This window comes from Heteronotia binoei, chromosome 18 (assembly GCF_032191835.1).
Source record: "Heteronotia binoei isolate CCM8104 ecotype False Entrance Well chromosome 18, APGP_CSIRO_Hbin_v1, whole genome shotgun sequence".
Taxonomy (NCBI): Eukaryota; Metazoa; Chordata; class Lepidosauria; order Squamata; family Gekkonidae; genus Heteronotia; species Heteronotia binoei.
The window spans coordinates 17241773-17255992 of NC_083240.1; the positions used below are offsets into that span (position 1 = coordinate 17241773).

Here is a 14220-nt window from a genome sequence, read left to right on the forward strand (position 1 = left end):
CTTGGGTTAGTCACAGTTCTCTCGGAGCTCTCTCAGCCCTACGTACCCCACAGGGTGTCTGTGGGAAGAGGAAGGGAAGGCGACCGTAAGCCGCTCTGAGACGCCAAGTGAAGGGAGGGGGGTAAATCCAATCTCTGGGGACTTTTCTCTCTTTTATGCCCCTCTTGCAGTCTCTGACAAGCCTATATCTCAAGTTCTTCTCCCACTCACCATTTTCCTCAGCGCTTCCTCTCTCTCATCCTCTACAACCTCCTTATTTGTTTAGGTCTTGACACTCTACTAAAAGAAGAAGAAGAAGAGTTGGTTTTATATGTTACCCTTCACTACCTGAAAGAGTCTCAGTGTGGCTTACAGTCATCTTCCCTTCCTCTTCCCACAGACACCCTGTGGGGTAGGTGGGGCTGAGAGAGCTCCGAGAGAACTGTGACTAACCCAAGGTCACCCAGCAGGCTTCATGGGAAGGAACAGGGAATCAAACTCCAGGTTAGAGTCTGCTGCCCTTAACCACTACACCAAACTGGCTCTCTAGCCTCCCCAACGAGGACACAAAACAGCATACACCCAACATTATTGCATCATAATGCCCCATCTCACTCCCTAATATGAAGATCCCCAATACTATAGTAAGGGAGACACTAGTGAAGGGTACCTTTGCATGTGGATTTCATCTCCTGTGCACAACCACGATTTTTCAATAGGGCAATGATTTAGTCTTAAATGTTGGATCTTGGACCTATGTAAGTGCTACTAACACAACCAGTTTATGGCAACTCCAGCAAGACCCTTTCAAGGCAAGTGAGAAGCACAGGTGGTTTGCCATTGCCTACCCCTGCAGAGTCTTCCTTGGTGGTTTCTCATCCAAATACCAACCTGATTTGGCTTTGGAGTTCTGATGAGATCAAGCAAAACCCTTCCTCCCTGAATCTTCTTAGGGCAAAGAAAATTCACACAGCAGTTTGACATGAACATAGCAAGGAATTGACTTGCATTCACACGTGTCTTCTCCCCCCTTTTTTTTCTTGGCGGGGAGGCATCTGATGAAAAATTCTGTTTTTATTAACGTTGCTATAGTTATAAATCTGTGGTTTGCTTGAAGGTGTTTTATTATTTAAGTGTATTTTTTAGTTTGGTGGCATACTGTTCTTGGATTCCAAACTGCCCAGTAGGACCATTTGAATCTGAAAGCTGAGGCATAAAGGAAGAAATGTAATATTTATGGAATAGTAACCAAACAGTTGGAGTATGACGGTATTTGAAATAAGATGTTAATCCTATCCCCAATTATCATTGCGTATCTTTATTGACTGGACACTACCAAATTTTTCACAATCCTAATGACTGATTTCCCATTCACTTTGTTTCGGTCTCGTTGCTCCTTTTCCCTGTGGGGCTGCTGCTGGATTTTGCACAAGCTGCCACAAGCCGGCAAGTTGCCCCACCCCTTTTCAAGTTCCCTCCGCGGCAGACAGAAACTGGTTTTCAGAAGATCCTGCCTGGTGCGGAGGGAACTTGAAGAGAGGCAGAGCAACTCTCTGGTCCGGGGCACTTTGTGCGAAATCCAACAGCAGCCCTGCAGAGAAGAGGAGAGTGAGAGTGGCATACGTTTAGTGGGAAATCGGTCAATGTTTAAAAGAAAGCCCCCCCAAATCCCATCACGTGCAAAGGAATGGGTATGGATGTCCCAAACAGAAGATTTATTTATTTTATTTATTTCATTTGATTTATAACCCACTCTCCTCAAGTTTGGCTCAGACCGGGTGACCACAATTCATGACGACTGAGTGAGTGACAGTAATGTCTGATGATGATTTCATGTTAGTATCTTCGTATGAAATCGACAATGTGCTCCATTGCTTTTTCAGCCTCTTTGAACCAAAAGGGCAGAATATCGATTCGGAACATAATTCCATGGAATCCTTTCTTAAGGTGAAGCCAAGTAACAGGCACACCATTATCCTCTAGACGTTTCTTATACAATAACCCATCATCGCGAAGAACATCATATTCACAAGTCAAAAGGAAAGTGTCCGGGAGCTGACGTATAATATCATCGTCAGATAAAAGTGGACAAAGATCCTTTTGAAAACCTAATTCAGATATTTTGTAAAGCTTTTCTGAAAATTGAGCGGGTGCTATAGGAACATAGCCTCTAACCTTAAACTCGTCTGGAATGTGGTCAGCGCTAATCCATTTCCTGTATTTCACAGCCAAATCATCAGGAACATGGGCATTCCTCAGAAATCCACTTACATCTATAGGCTCTTCAGTAACAAACCTGGCAGCAAGTTGGAAAGCCCGTTTCCCATGCAAGAAAGGAACATTGCAGTTTTGCTGATAGGAAGGCAATGTACCATCAAGCATCTGGTAGGGTGGATAAATCAACACCTGGGCTCGGATCCTTGGGATATCTTTCCTAGTTACCAGACGGTGACAAACCACAGAAACAAGTGTTCCTCCACTACTATCCCCTGCAAGGATAATACGGTTTGGGTCCACTCCATATTTTCTTGCTTCTTTTAGCAAATGTATAACAGCTGACATGCAGTCCTCGACATGTGCTAGATGGGGGTGCTCTGGACATAAACGATACCTGAAAGGTCACCAATAGAAAGAGATGTCAGAAATCTTATGAAATGAGATAAGAAAATTACATTAAAATTGCCATCTCATCTCCCTTGTTAAAAAAAATGTTTGTGGATTTTTCTACTACTACAGATGATGTACAACTGTTCCAGGTTGAGTTTTCTTATTATTTCTTGACAATAATTAGAGGAATAGAGATATAACCCCCTTCTCTTCAAAAAAAGTAGAGATTTTTATACATTCTAATAGTCAAGTGTAGGCCAATCTGTGAATATTTAAATCTGTGGATCAGACCCACACTGACAGAAAATTCCCTCCCCCCCAAACTTGGGGAAAACACCAAGTTAAGCAACCCCTCCTAAAAACTTAAAGGAATACATCCTGTGGGACCTCTCTCAATTCGGCAGGGCCTGTAAGACAGAACTGTTTCAATTGGCCTACAACATCTGAGATGGGAGAGAGCTGCCACATCCTACAAGAACTGAGCAATACCATCTATTGTGAAATGTCTAACATCTTAAGAACCACCAACGGTGAAAATGAAGCTTTAAAGATCGAATTTAAAAGAAGTAATTATGAAATTGTATAGCCTTCCGAGGAATATATTGCAATTTGCCGTTAATTTATGTAGAACTATTTTATATTTTAAATGATTTTAATAGTTTTAGAATTGTATTGTTTTGAAGGATATTTGACTGTTAGCCACCCTGAGTCCGTTTGCAGAGAGGGCAGGATATAAATATAAAGTAAATAAATAAATCCCCTCAAACAATAATGTTTGTGTATGTGTGGATGATTTAAGAAGAAGAAAACTGCAGATTTTTACCCCACCCTTCTCTCTGGATCAGAGACTCAGAGCGGCTTATAATCTCCTATATCTTCTCCTCCCACAACAGACACCCTGTGAGGTGGGTGGGGCTGAGAGGGCTCTCACAGCAGCTGCCCTTTCAAGGACAACTCCTGCAAGAGCTATGGCTGACCCAAAGCCATTCCAGCATCTGCAAGTGGAGGAGTGGGGAATCATACCCGGTTCTCCCAGATAAGAGTCCGCACACTTAACCATTACACCAAACTGACTTTACCAGTTCAGACACTGGCTCCTGGGGTGGGGGGGGGGGCGCTGCTGCTTGACTGCTGCAGCTCTTGGAGCAAGGGCAGCCCAAAGAAGATCAAGGTAGGGAGGTGAGGGTGAGAAAGAGTTGGAGAAAATTGACAGGGAAGGGTAGAAAGAAGAAAGAGTTATGGGGTAGATTGACAGAAGGGAAGCAAGGAGAAGGAGAGGGCAGAAAATAGAATAAGATTAACAAGAGAAGGGAATGAAACAAAGGTAGGGAGGAGGGATGCCAGGTCTCCCCCTCCCCCAAAATTCCTTGTGGGTTACAGCTGGTTAATATCACTATATGTAATTCTCAGTGTGGCCAAATCTGTGGATACTTAAATCCAGAGAATGGAGCCATGAGCAGACAAGTCAGATCTGTCAACAACCTTGGGAAAAGCCACAGGCTTGCAGGAAACTTTGAAATCTAATACATTGGTTAATCTCCCAAAATAATAGAAGCAGCACCTGAACTCTTAAGAAATGAATGTTCTCTGTGGTTGTTGCTAGAAAACCACAAACAGTATTCAAGCTGTGGAGTTCAAGCCTTGGTTTCTGTCAGGAAGAGGCATGGGGGCAGAATCCTTTCCAGGGCTGTTCTGGCCTTTAAGGGAGGACTCATTAGAAGGAGGCCCACCAACCACCACTGGGCTACTTGCTACTACATAGCTTTCATGAGTCATCCAGGACTGGCTGTCTGCTACTGTTCAACAACAGCTACCCCACAGGAGCCAGTTTGGTGTAGTGGTTAAGTGTGCGGACTCTTATCTGGGAGAACCAGGTTTGATTCCCCACTCCTCCACTTCCACCTGCTAACATGGCCTTGGGTCAGTCATAGCTCTGGCAGAGGTTGTCCTTGAAAGGGCAGCTGCTGTGAGAGTCCTCTCAGCCCCACCCACCTCACAGGGTGTCTGTTGTGGGGGAGGGAGATAAAGGAGATTGTGAGCCGCTCTGAGACTCTTGAGTGGAGGGCGGAATATAAATTCAATATAAATCCAATGTCTTCATATTAGGATCTGAGAGACCAGGGGTTACTGACAAAGATTCACATTAGTCAACTAGAATAGAATAGGGAATCTTCATGCAGATTCATTTTGTGCATTGTTTTGTTGATATTAACAGGAAATTCTTTGCCTTTAGACATCTGTTTAAAGAGCAATTCTGATTTCTGCTTTGCAATAATATAGATTATCATCAAAATGGCCAATACAAAATAATCTCACTTACCCAACATCCACAACCATCGTCCCAGAGTTTTGGGCATATATACGGCATACAGATGCATAAGATCCTGGAAAGAAAGAAAATTCACCCAGTGCACAAAATCTTTATATATCCCACTAATTTCCATGCTGTTTTCTTGAGAGAAAACGATGCGGGGAAAAAAATGCATAAATTGTGGGTAGAGAAAACAGATTAATTTATTTGGATGATTTCTATGCTTCCTCCTTACAACATCCACTTGAAGTGGCTTACAAAGTAAAACAGAATAAAAATTGGAACATTTTGGGAGGCGTCTGAAATTGTGCCACCCCAAAATGGAGGTGTCTCAAATTGTGCTGCATGGGAGGCATCTCAGATTGCACCACCCCAAAATGGAGTGGACAAATTCCGTTCACATGGTCCCCCACAAAGTGCCCATATCTTGTGCAGGGGCACTTTGGTGCATTCAAATGGATGTTGTGCACCATCCCCTTAGCGCAGTTTGGGGTTTTTTTCCCCCCTTACATTTTAGTTGCCATGTGCATATGCACTCATCTGCTCTGTGGCAGTGATTTTTAAAAAAAATACTGCTAAGTGTCTAGAGTGGAATGGTAGATTCGCATAACCAATCCGCCTCGCTTGCGCACTCCTGTAGTCAGACACCAGGAAACGCGAAAGGAATGCAGCAGAAGAATTTGGTACCACTTCCAATCCAGTAACAATCTGATCCATCTCAGAGACGTTCAAGGACGGGGTGAGTGTGAGAGCGGAACGGGCAGCAGCTGTGCCTGTCTGAACTGGACTTTTTAATCTGCCTGGTGGAAGTGCCCATGTCTGCTCAAATTGGCCGTCTGAATCCAGCCGCAGAGAGCACAATGCAGACTAAAACACATAGCACCTTGCAATAAGTCTCATAAAACCCTTGTCAGGGGAAGCAGACTGAAAGATGCGTTCGATTCTTTTTAACCTCATCAAAGATGGGAAATCAAATTCTTTTTGCCATCAGGTCAAGCTGACTTCTTCTGACCCCTAGTGGGGCTTAAAAGGCAAGAGATGTGCAGAGATGGCCTGCCGTCACCTGCCTCTGGCATTCCTTGGAAGTGTCCCATCCAAATACTAGCCAGGGGCTGGCCCTGCTTTGCTTCTGAAAGCTATGGAAAAAAAACAGGACTTTTTTGTAACAGGAGCTCCTTTGCATATTAGGCCATGCCCCCCTGATGTAGCCTATTCTCCAAGAGCTTATAGTGGGCCCTGTAAGAAGAGTCCTGTAAGCTCCTGGGGGATTGGCTACATTGGAGGGGTGTGGCTTAATATGCAGAGGAGCTCCTGCTACAAAAAGAGCCCTGAAAAAAACTTTTTAAACAATACTCTATTTCCCCACAAGTAGGTAATGTAAAGTATGAAATATCTTACTAATGGTTCCAACCATGCCAACACCGCCATGAAGGTAGACTATACATCTCCTTGGCTCGCTGAATGGATGCTTTGGCTCATATATTCTCACAGGCACATTATCAAATTGTTCATCCCTGATGTGGAGATTCCGGTCTCCTTGGAAGACACCAAGCATTAGAAATGCTCTTAGGACTTTGATTTGGCTGCAAATGCCCAATTTCTCCAAAAGACATGCCTGTTGGAGGGTAGGGGGAGTAAGAGAGACACAGAGAAAGACGAGACGGTGTGATGTAGCGACTGCAGCTTAGAGTTTAGAAGATGAGCAATGCAGAGCTTTTTGCAGGCTGGCTTTGGGCCCAGGAGAAATTGAAACAGCCCTGAAGCAAGCCACATGGCGCCTCCTGCACTACAGGCCAGCAATGCCCTCTCAGAGCAATGGGGCTGACAATGGACACTGCTCACCTAACAGATCATCGTCCAAACAGGAAGCAGTGCAGCAGGAGGCAAGCTGACACAAACTGCCCTTGATGATGAGGTATCTGAATAAAGTGAGCCCTGAGGCCCAGGCAGATTTGTTGAGGCTTGGCTCTGCTTGCTTCTGGTCACCAGAGGTCTCCTAGGGCAGTGGTCTACCTGGAAATTTCCCTGTCAATTCAATGGCTGATCTGCCCCCTGCTTTGGGCTTGGTGTTTCCACACCTCAATAGCTTTCAGCAGGGCTTGTTTTGAGCAGGAACACACAGGAATGCAGTTCTGGCTGGTATGGGGTCAGGGGTGTGGCCTAATATGCAAATGAGTTCCTCCTGGGCCTTTTATACCAAAAAAACCCTGGCTTTCAAGATAAAATGGAGGTGAGTAAGTCTGCCATCAAAACTGTTTGTAAGAAAATCTGGTTTTTATGTTTATTTAAAAAAAAAGGAGTGCAAAACAGTGGCATACCAAGGGTGGTGTGTGCGTGTGTGTGTGTGGTCTGCCCAGGCACAGCTTGAGAAAGGCCCTTGAAGGCCCACGTCATCATGCTTTTTTTTATTGTTGTTGTTTAGTCACACAGTGGAGTCCGACTTTTTCGACCCCATGGACCAAGTCACACCAGGCCCTCATATCTTCCACCATCCTCTGAAGTCCACTCAATTTTATCTTAGTTACATCAGTAATGCTGTCCAGCCATCTTATCTTTTGCCACATCCACCCAAATGTCTTTCCTTTTATTTTTAAAATGCAGTTCTAGCTGCAGCCACTAGGGGCACAGGAAAATCTGAGCACAGCAGAAAACATGCTAGATAGCTAAATTTCGCTTTCTCCAGGACTAGGGCTTTTTAGTAGCAGGAACTCCTTTGCATATTAGGCCACACCCACTGATGCAGCCTGTACTAAGAGCCCTGTAAGCTCTTGGAGGATTGGCTACATCAGGGGTGAATAGCCTAATATGCAAAGGAGTTCCTGCTACAAAAAAATCCCTGTCCAGGACTGAAAAAGCAACCAAACTAGAGTAACGTGGAAATCGGTGCAGGGAATAAAGGCAAAAAAGCTTCTGCAAAAACCAGCCTCCAAAGAATACTCAAAACAATCCACAACCAATAGTCATGAAAAAGTATGAAATTCTTATTAGTGAAATACAATTGTAAACTGAAAGAATGCTGATCCCACCCGCACCAAAGGTCCTCTCAAGTGCATTTAATAACAGGGTTTTTTTCCAAGCAAGTGGGTTCGGGCAGTAGTTTAGAAGTAAGCCATTTTCTATAGAGCCCGGCGCTCCAAAGTGTAATATTTTCAGTACAGCAAGGCAAAGATGATACGTGACGAGGTCATACTTGATGCCTCGTTTCACTTCTGGCTTCTACGATCTTCAAGAAAACATTTTACAAATTCCAAAGTGAGCCAAACAGCTTCTGAACATTTCCAAAAATTGCAGAAAAGACTTCTCGTATACAGTCAGTCATCACATGGTTATATATCCACAGGTGTATTACATTACAACGTTCCTTAAAGCAATAGTGTATCCATCTACAGTGTTCCAATATTTACATAATAGTAGGCAACCCGTTTCTGAATCCTGATGGGCACTTGAACAAAACCATTTCCTGACATTCAAGGCCCACCAAATGAGGGGCTTACTCCATCTTGCAGGTGTTGCTAATTGATCCTCCAATTAAACATTGGAACACTGTGAATGTGGTTTAATTGGTTCATGATTCAATTGGTTCATGAATCAAATGAACCATGAACTGAAATGAACCATGCTTTTCCCTGGTTCGTGCCCATCCCAAATCATTACACACAACTTCAATAGACCAATATGCCTTTTTGTCAAAAAGAATTCAGATATTAAATTATAAGTTGTACAGGCATTGGTCAGCATTTAAAATGCCACATCACATGGGAGAAATCCTAAATCACAAATTCAAAGGAAGTAAGTTATAAACACTGCTTATAAGTAGTAATATTTGATACATTAGCCACCTTGAGCCACAAGGAAAGATGGGATGCAAATACTGAAACAAATAAACATTGCAATATATTAAGAAGAAGAAGAAGAAGAAGAAGAAGAAGAAGAAGATGATGATGATGATGATGATGATGATGATGATGATGATGATGATGATGATGATATTGGATTTATATCCCGCCCTCCACTCCGAAGAGTCTCAGAGCAGCTCACAATCTCCTTTACCTTCCTCCCCCACAACAGACACCCTGTGAGGTGGGTGGGGCTGAGGGGACTCTCACAGCAGCTGCCCTTTCAAGGACAACCTCTGCCAGAGCTATGGCTGACCCAAGGCCTTTCCAGCAGGTGCAAGTGGAGGAGTGGGGAATCAAACCCGGTTCTCCCAGATAAGAGTCCACACACTTAACCACTACACCAAACTGGCTAATAGCATGATTTGTGGTTCGTTATGGCTGGGGGAGGGAGGGGGGAGGCATTTAAATGTATGTAGTAAGTAAATTGCTTGCACTCTTTCTGTACTATTAGTTATATTCATGTATTGTGTATATGTGTGTATTGGTAATAAATTTTGTATTTTGACAAAAAAAAGGAACACTGTAAATGGATACACTATTGCGAAATGCATCAGGTCAAGTTAAGTAGGTTCCCATTGTGATTTTATGATTGTACATAGGATAGAAGCTAATGATGGGCCCCTAAATGGTTTTAGCTTTCCTCAATAAATACTTGTATGTTGGTTGATGATTTGTTTTACAATGTTTTTAATGTTTGGCCCTTTAATTGTATATTAACCTTCCAGATTTCTTACTCCAGATTTTGGGTTAAGTTTTTTTTCCCCCCTCTTTGTTTTTCCTTGCATTTCTCTTCTGTCATTGAAACAAAGTTCGGGTCCAGTGGTACCTTTAAACTGTGTTCTGCTGCTTCAAACTAGCATGTCTAGCCACCCAAACCTATTTTCTGGCCATTACTATTATTTGTTTTATTTCATGATTATTCCTGAAAATAAATTTGCCATATAGAGGAGGGACCTTGACCCAGAAAGCCCCAGCCTAGCCTGATCGTGTCAGATCTCAGAAGCCAGGTATGTTTATTAGATCGGCATGCTCAGAGGAGCCTTTATTCTTCAGGCAGTGCCATAATTTCCATTTTTCCATTTCCTTCATTAGCTTCCATGCCCAAAGGTTTTAAGCTCAACTAGGATGTATCCATTTTCAAAACTTACATGGATATACACAGAGGTCGTTTTGTAGAAAAATAGGTGGTGGAGCTCATCCAGGGATTGCTATGCAGCTGCACCTACTATTCAATGGACAAGGTGAGGAGGAGGCGGGGGAACCCTCAGAAAGGTTCAGGAGTTGTGCTCCTGTGAGCTCCTGCTGAATCCAAGACCTGAATATACAACATTACTCACAATATTCACAGGATTATCGGAAGCTAATCAGGGCTGACCTGGAGACAGGCAATGGCAAACCACCTCCAAACATCCTTGGAAATTCTATAGGGTCACCATAAGCCAGCTGTGACTTGATGGCAAAAAAGGAGGAGGAGGTGTTAAAAAAAATTATCCACCCCAGGCACCATATAGGCTAGGTCAGCCACTGGTGCAAACCCCACTTTTTCCATTTGAATGGCAACACTGACATCTGTAAATTTTGACCTCTATAATATATTACTTTTAACTTTCTGTTTTCTCTCTCAACATTAGCCATACTACAAAATCCTGAAAACAATTTCCCATGTAAAACTTGATGTACTTACCACAAAAAGGCCCATATCTATAAAGAAGACAGTGAATACATATTTGTAGGATTCAGAGATTTCCAAGGGGATAGCCATTCTTCGGAAATAAAAATAAAACCAGCCCAGGAAGCTAAGAGCCAGACATATCAGGAGAACAAGGAACCCATCCATTTTCTTCCCAGAGAAGTGAGCTGATGTGACTTGTAGGAATGTCACATAACTCAGGGTTGATGTTCTCATACCAGTCTGTCTGCTTTTTTTGACAGTGATGTTTTATTATATACATTCTGTTCTACACAATCATTTACTAGAAGCATACAGAGTAAGGAAAAAGACTGCCCCAAATTTGTATTCCAGGAAGGAGATGAAAGGGCAGAACATTCCATGGCCTTCAGCATTCTTGCTGTCTGCCCCAAATTTGTATTCCAGGAAGGAGATGAAAGGGCAGAACATTCCATGGCCTTCAGCATTCTTGCATAGGGCAAAGTACCTGAAGTCTAAGTCTAGAGTACCTGAAGTACCTAAGTCTAGAGATGACTTCAGGACAAGGTTGGTTTGCCAGACCGTTGCCCTTTCCTTCATCTCACTCTTTTTTGTTTTGTTTCTTTAAAAAACTGCCCTCTGAGTCTATAGATTAAGTCGGATCAAGGTTGGTGTGCCAGACTGTTGACCCTTCCTTCATCTGATGTTTTGAAGGGGTATCAAAAACATTCTAACCCCTCACCATCACTCTCTGGAATCGATTGTATTAAAGGGGTGTATTGTTCCAATTGCTTCGCTAATGCATATGCATGATTGGCTTGCAAGGTATATTCTTCTCTTTACGGTTTACATATTCTTGTACACAAGACACATATTCAGCTTGAGATAAGAATGCCATATCAGAAGAATCACAGGTAGTGTCTAAGGGGACAGTTTCTCTACTAATGCGTGAGGCAGAGGATTCTATAAGCCAGGATCTTTGAGACAACATCACAGCAAAGCGACTTAAACAACATATAGAAAGAGATATATTAACAAGAATATAACTAAAAGTTCAACGGCCACAATTCCTGGTTACATTAATTGTTATATTACATTTCCACAAGGGGGCACCTGTTTGCAGGCAACTATGCAATGGCTTATGGTGGGAGCAATTTACCATCTGTGCACAAGTAAGATTTTCATGATTAGCCACATATGGGGTATATAGAGTTAGGGCATCCACTGGAAGCTAATAGGTGGGAATGACAGTTGGGTAAAGTTGCATAAGAGATCTGGGATGCATTTAAACATTTACCAAGAACTGTATGTTTCCTACAGTTCCTGGAGCCTTGCAAAAGGCATTAGACAGGTTCCTAATAACATATGTAAATCAGTCTGTTGTGTCAAACAAAAATGTGAAATGTTATTAACGTTAGCTAAGCATTCCCAAATATTAAACTGAAGATGATCTCCAAAACTAATAGCCTTGACAGGAGACAAAATACATAAACACAAACAACAAAGAATAGTCATGGAGTTCATTGTTAGCTGTACAAAAACAGCAGCCACCAAGTTCTTTGGAGATGGCTCTGCCCAGCCTTTTCCAACGTTTGTTGAGCTTGATTAGTTAGACGCTTCACATCCCCCCATGTGATATCATGAGCTGTCTGGATCTGTGGGCATCGCACAATCTCTCATTTGAGGCTGAGATTGAAATTGGGAATCGGATTTGGGAGACCCTGATGCCATGCCGTCTTTAGCCAGGTGAACACAATGTGCCAGAACCCACAAAGGACCTGCAAGAGAAAACACAGCAGCATGCCTGCACTCCCAGGTGATAAGGGGCACTGGACCATGTCAAGTTAATAAGACCAAATTCAATTGTTCCTGAACTGCATTTGGGTAGGAACCCTTATTTTCACTTCTTTTAATTGTTTTTGAAGAATGGTTTTCAATGTCTGATTAGCATGTTCCACAATATGGAATTATATTGTGGAATTATATGGAATACCATGCTAGATTTGAATGCTCCATTGTGTACAAAAATCAACAAATTCAGAAAAACTATATGCTGGGGCATTATAAGTTTTCAACAGTTGTGGACGACCCATTACCACAAAGGCAGAAATAAGGTGAGCCATGACATGTTTTGTGGCTTCACCACAGTGAGCAATAGCCCAAAGATATCCAGAGTACGTGCCTATGCAAACATGAACACAGTACCAGGGTTTCAAGGAAGCTATATGGGTAACATCCATTTGCCTCAGTTTGTTAGGGAACACTTTCACTATAAAGAAAGGTTAAAACACTTGGAGCTCTTTGGCTTGGAGAAACATTGACTGTGGGGTGACATGATAGGAGGTTTACAAGATTATGCATGGGATGGAGAAAGTAGAGAAAGAAGTACTTTTCTCCCCTTCTCACAATACAAAAACTCAAGGCCATTCAATGAAATTGCTGAGCAGTCAGGTTAAAATGCATAAAAGGAATTCACATGATACCAAGTCTCCTGAGAAGCCTGACCCCTCCATCTTCCCCATTTCTTCATAGACAACCACCCGAAGCCCTAGGAGAAGTGAGAATAAAATGCTCTTTGCTATCTATACAATGGCTTTGCTTTTATCAAATGTGATAGGCTAGGGAACCTGAGAGTAGGTAAGACTGTAGCCATACAAGAATGTAACTATGTAATCTCGTGAACATATGTTATCCCTTTAAACCTTTAAATTCATGTATTGACTAATGCTTAAATAAATTCTTCGTATATTTAAGAGCTTGAAGTTTGGTGTCCTTTCTGAAAGGTATTCTTCCCAGAGTATTTGAATAAAGATCCCCTTTTGTTATATAGGGGTAGACCCTTTACGTTTTACTTGTTAACACTGTCTGCGGCAAGAATACTATGGTAGGGCTAACACATGGGTAGGGCTGAATGATGAAGAAACAAAGGCATCTAAGGATGAAGAGACATTTCCCAAACGAGCTGGTCGTTGGCTGTGCAGCCAGAAAATTGGGGAGGAGATTCTTTTGGTGCTGGAACTCAGGGTCAGCCAACCCTGATGCTGGGTACTTCTTGTGCTCTTTTCTGTGCAAGTAAAGACTAGCAAGTCTGGTGACAACACTTGCTGAACTAGAACCTTCCACAAAGAGGTTCATCGATGCTGACTACTCATTTGTAAGGTATATAACTTAGAACATTCCGTGAGAACTTTAACTAATACATATATTGAAAACAACATTTTTAAACCACAGTATTTTTCACATATTAATTTGGAATTATTTTACAGTCCATTTTACAATATATAGCGTTTTTCTTCCTTTGTAGTATTTCCCGAAGTCCAGTTCACCAATTGTCCCACCCAGCCCGGGCGGGGACTGCGCGGAGGAGACCCCCCGGCGCCTGCCAGCCGTTCCAAGCCCTCGTCGTCGCCCCAAGAGCCTTCCCCACCTCTCCAAGCCCCCGTGGCAGCCCCACCCCTCACCTTGACTGACGGGGCAACAGCAGCCACCCGAGCGACACCTCCCAGATGGCGAGCCCGGCTTCGAGTCCGCGAAGTCTGGCCAGGGCAAGATGCCGGGGAGCAAGAGGGAGAAGCTGAGCCCAGCACCGGGCCAGGAGGGGGAGAGCCGTTCGTCTCGTCGCAGCACGAGACGCTCCATCGCAGCACGCAGCCGAGGGCTAGGACGCCCGAGGCACGCCCAGTCAGCCCAGCCCCGGCGCGCCTCTCCCGGGCATCTGGGGCTTTGAAGGGGGGAGGAGCCAGAGAGGGGCAGGACCCGGGAAGGGGGAAGGATGG

General features: G+C 43.4%; 1 protein-coding gene across 1 annotated transcript; it reads right to left on the reverse strand.

Annotated features, from left to right (window-relative positions):
• Positions 1-1815: 1815 nt before the first annotated feature.
• Positions 1816-10658, reverse strand: LOC132586952 (arylacetamide deacetylase-like 4). Its single transcript, XM_060259115.1, has 4 exons — positions 10481-10658; positions 6296-6512; positions 4907-4970; positions 1816-2590 (listed from the first exon to the last, which is right to left on the reverse strand). The coding sequence occupies exons 1-4, from the start codon at positions 10631-10633 to the stop codon at positions 1816-1818; spliced, it is 1209 nt and encodes a 402-aa protein (XP_060115098.1). The 5' UTR covers positions 10634-10658.
• Positions 10659-14220: the final 3562 nt, after the last annotated feature.

Bases quoted from the DNA above. Each gene is read 5' to 3' on its own strand.
- LOC132586952 (XM_060259115.1), bottom strand. From the start codon at position 10,633: ATGGATGGGTTCCTTGTTCTCCTGATATGTCTGGCTCTTAGCTTCCTG. The intron at 6,513-10,480 runs GTAAGTACATCA...ACCCTCCAACAG, and splicing joins TAGATATGGGCCTTTTTGTG to GCATGTCTTTTGGAGAAATT. The intron at 2,591-4,906 runs GTAAGTGAGATT...GTGACCTTTCAG, and splicing joins ACGATGGTTGTGGATGTTGG to GTATCGTTTATGTCCAGAGC.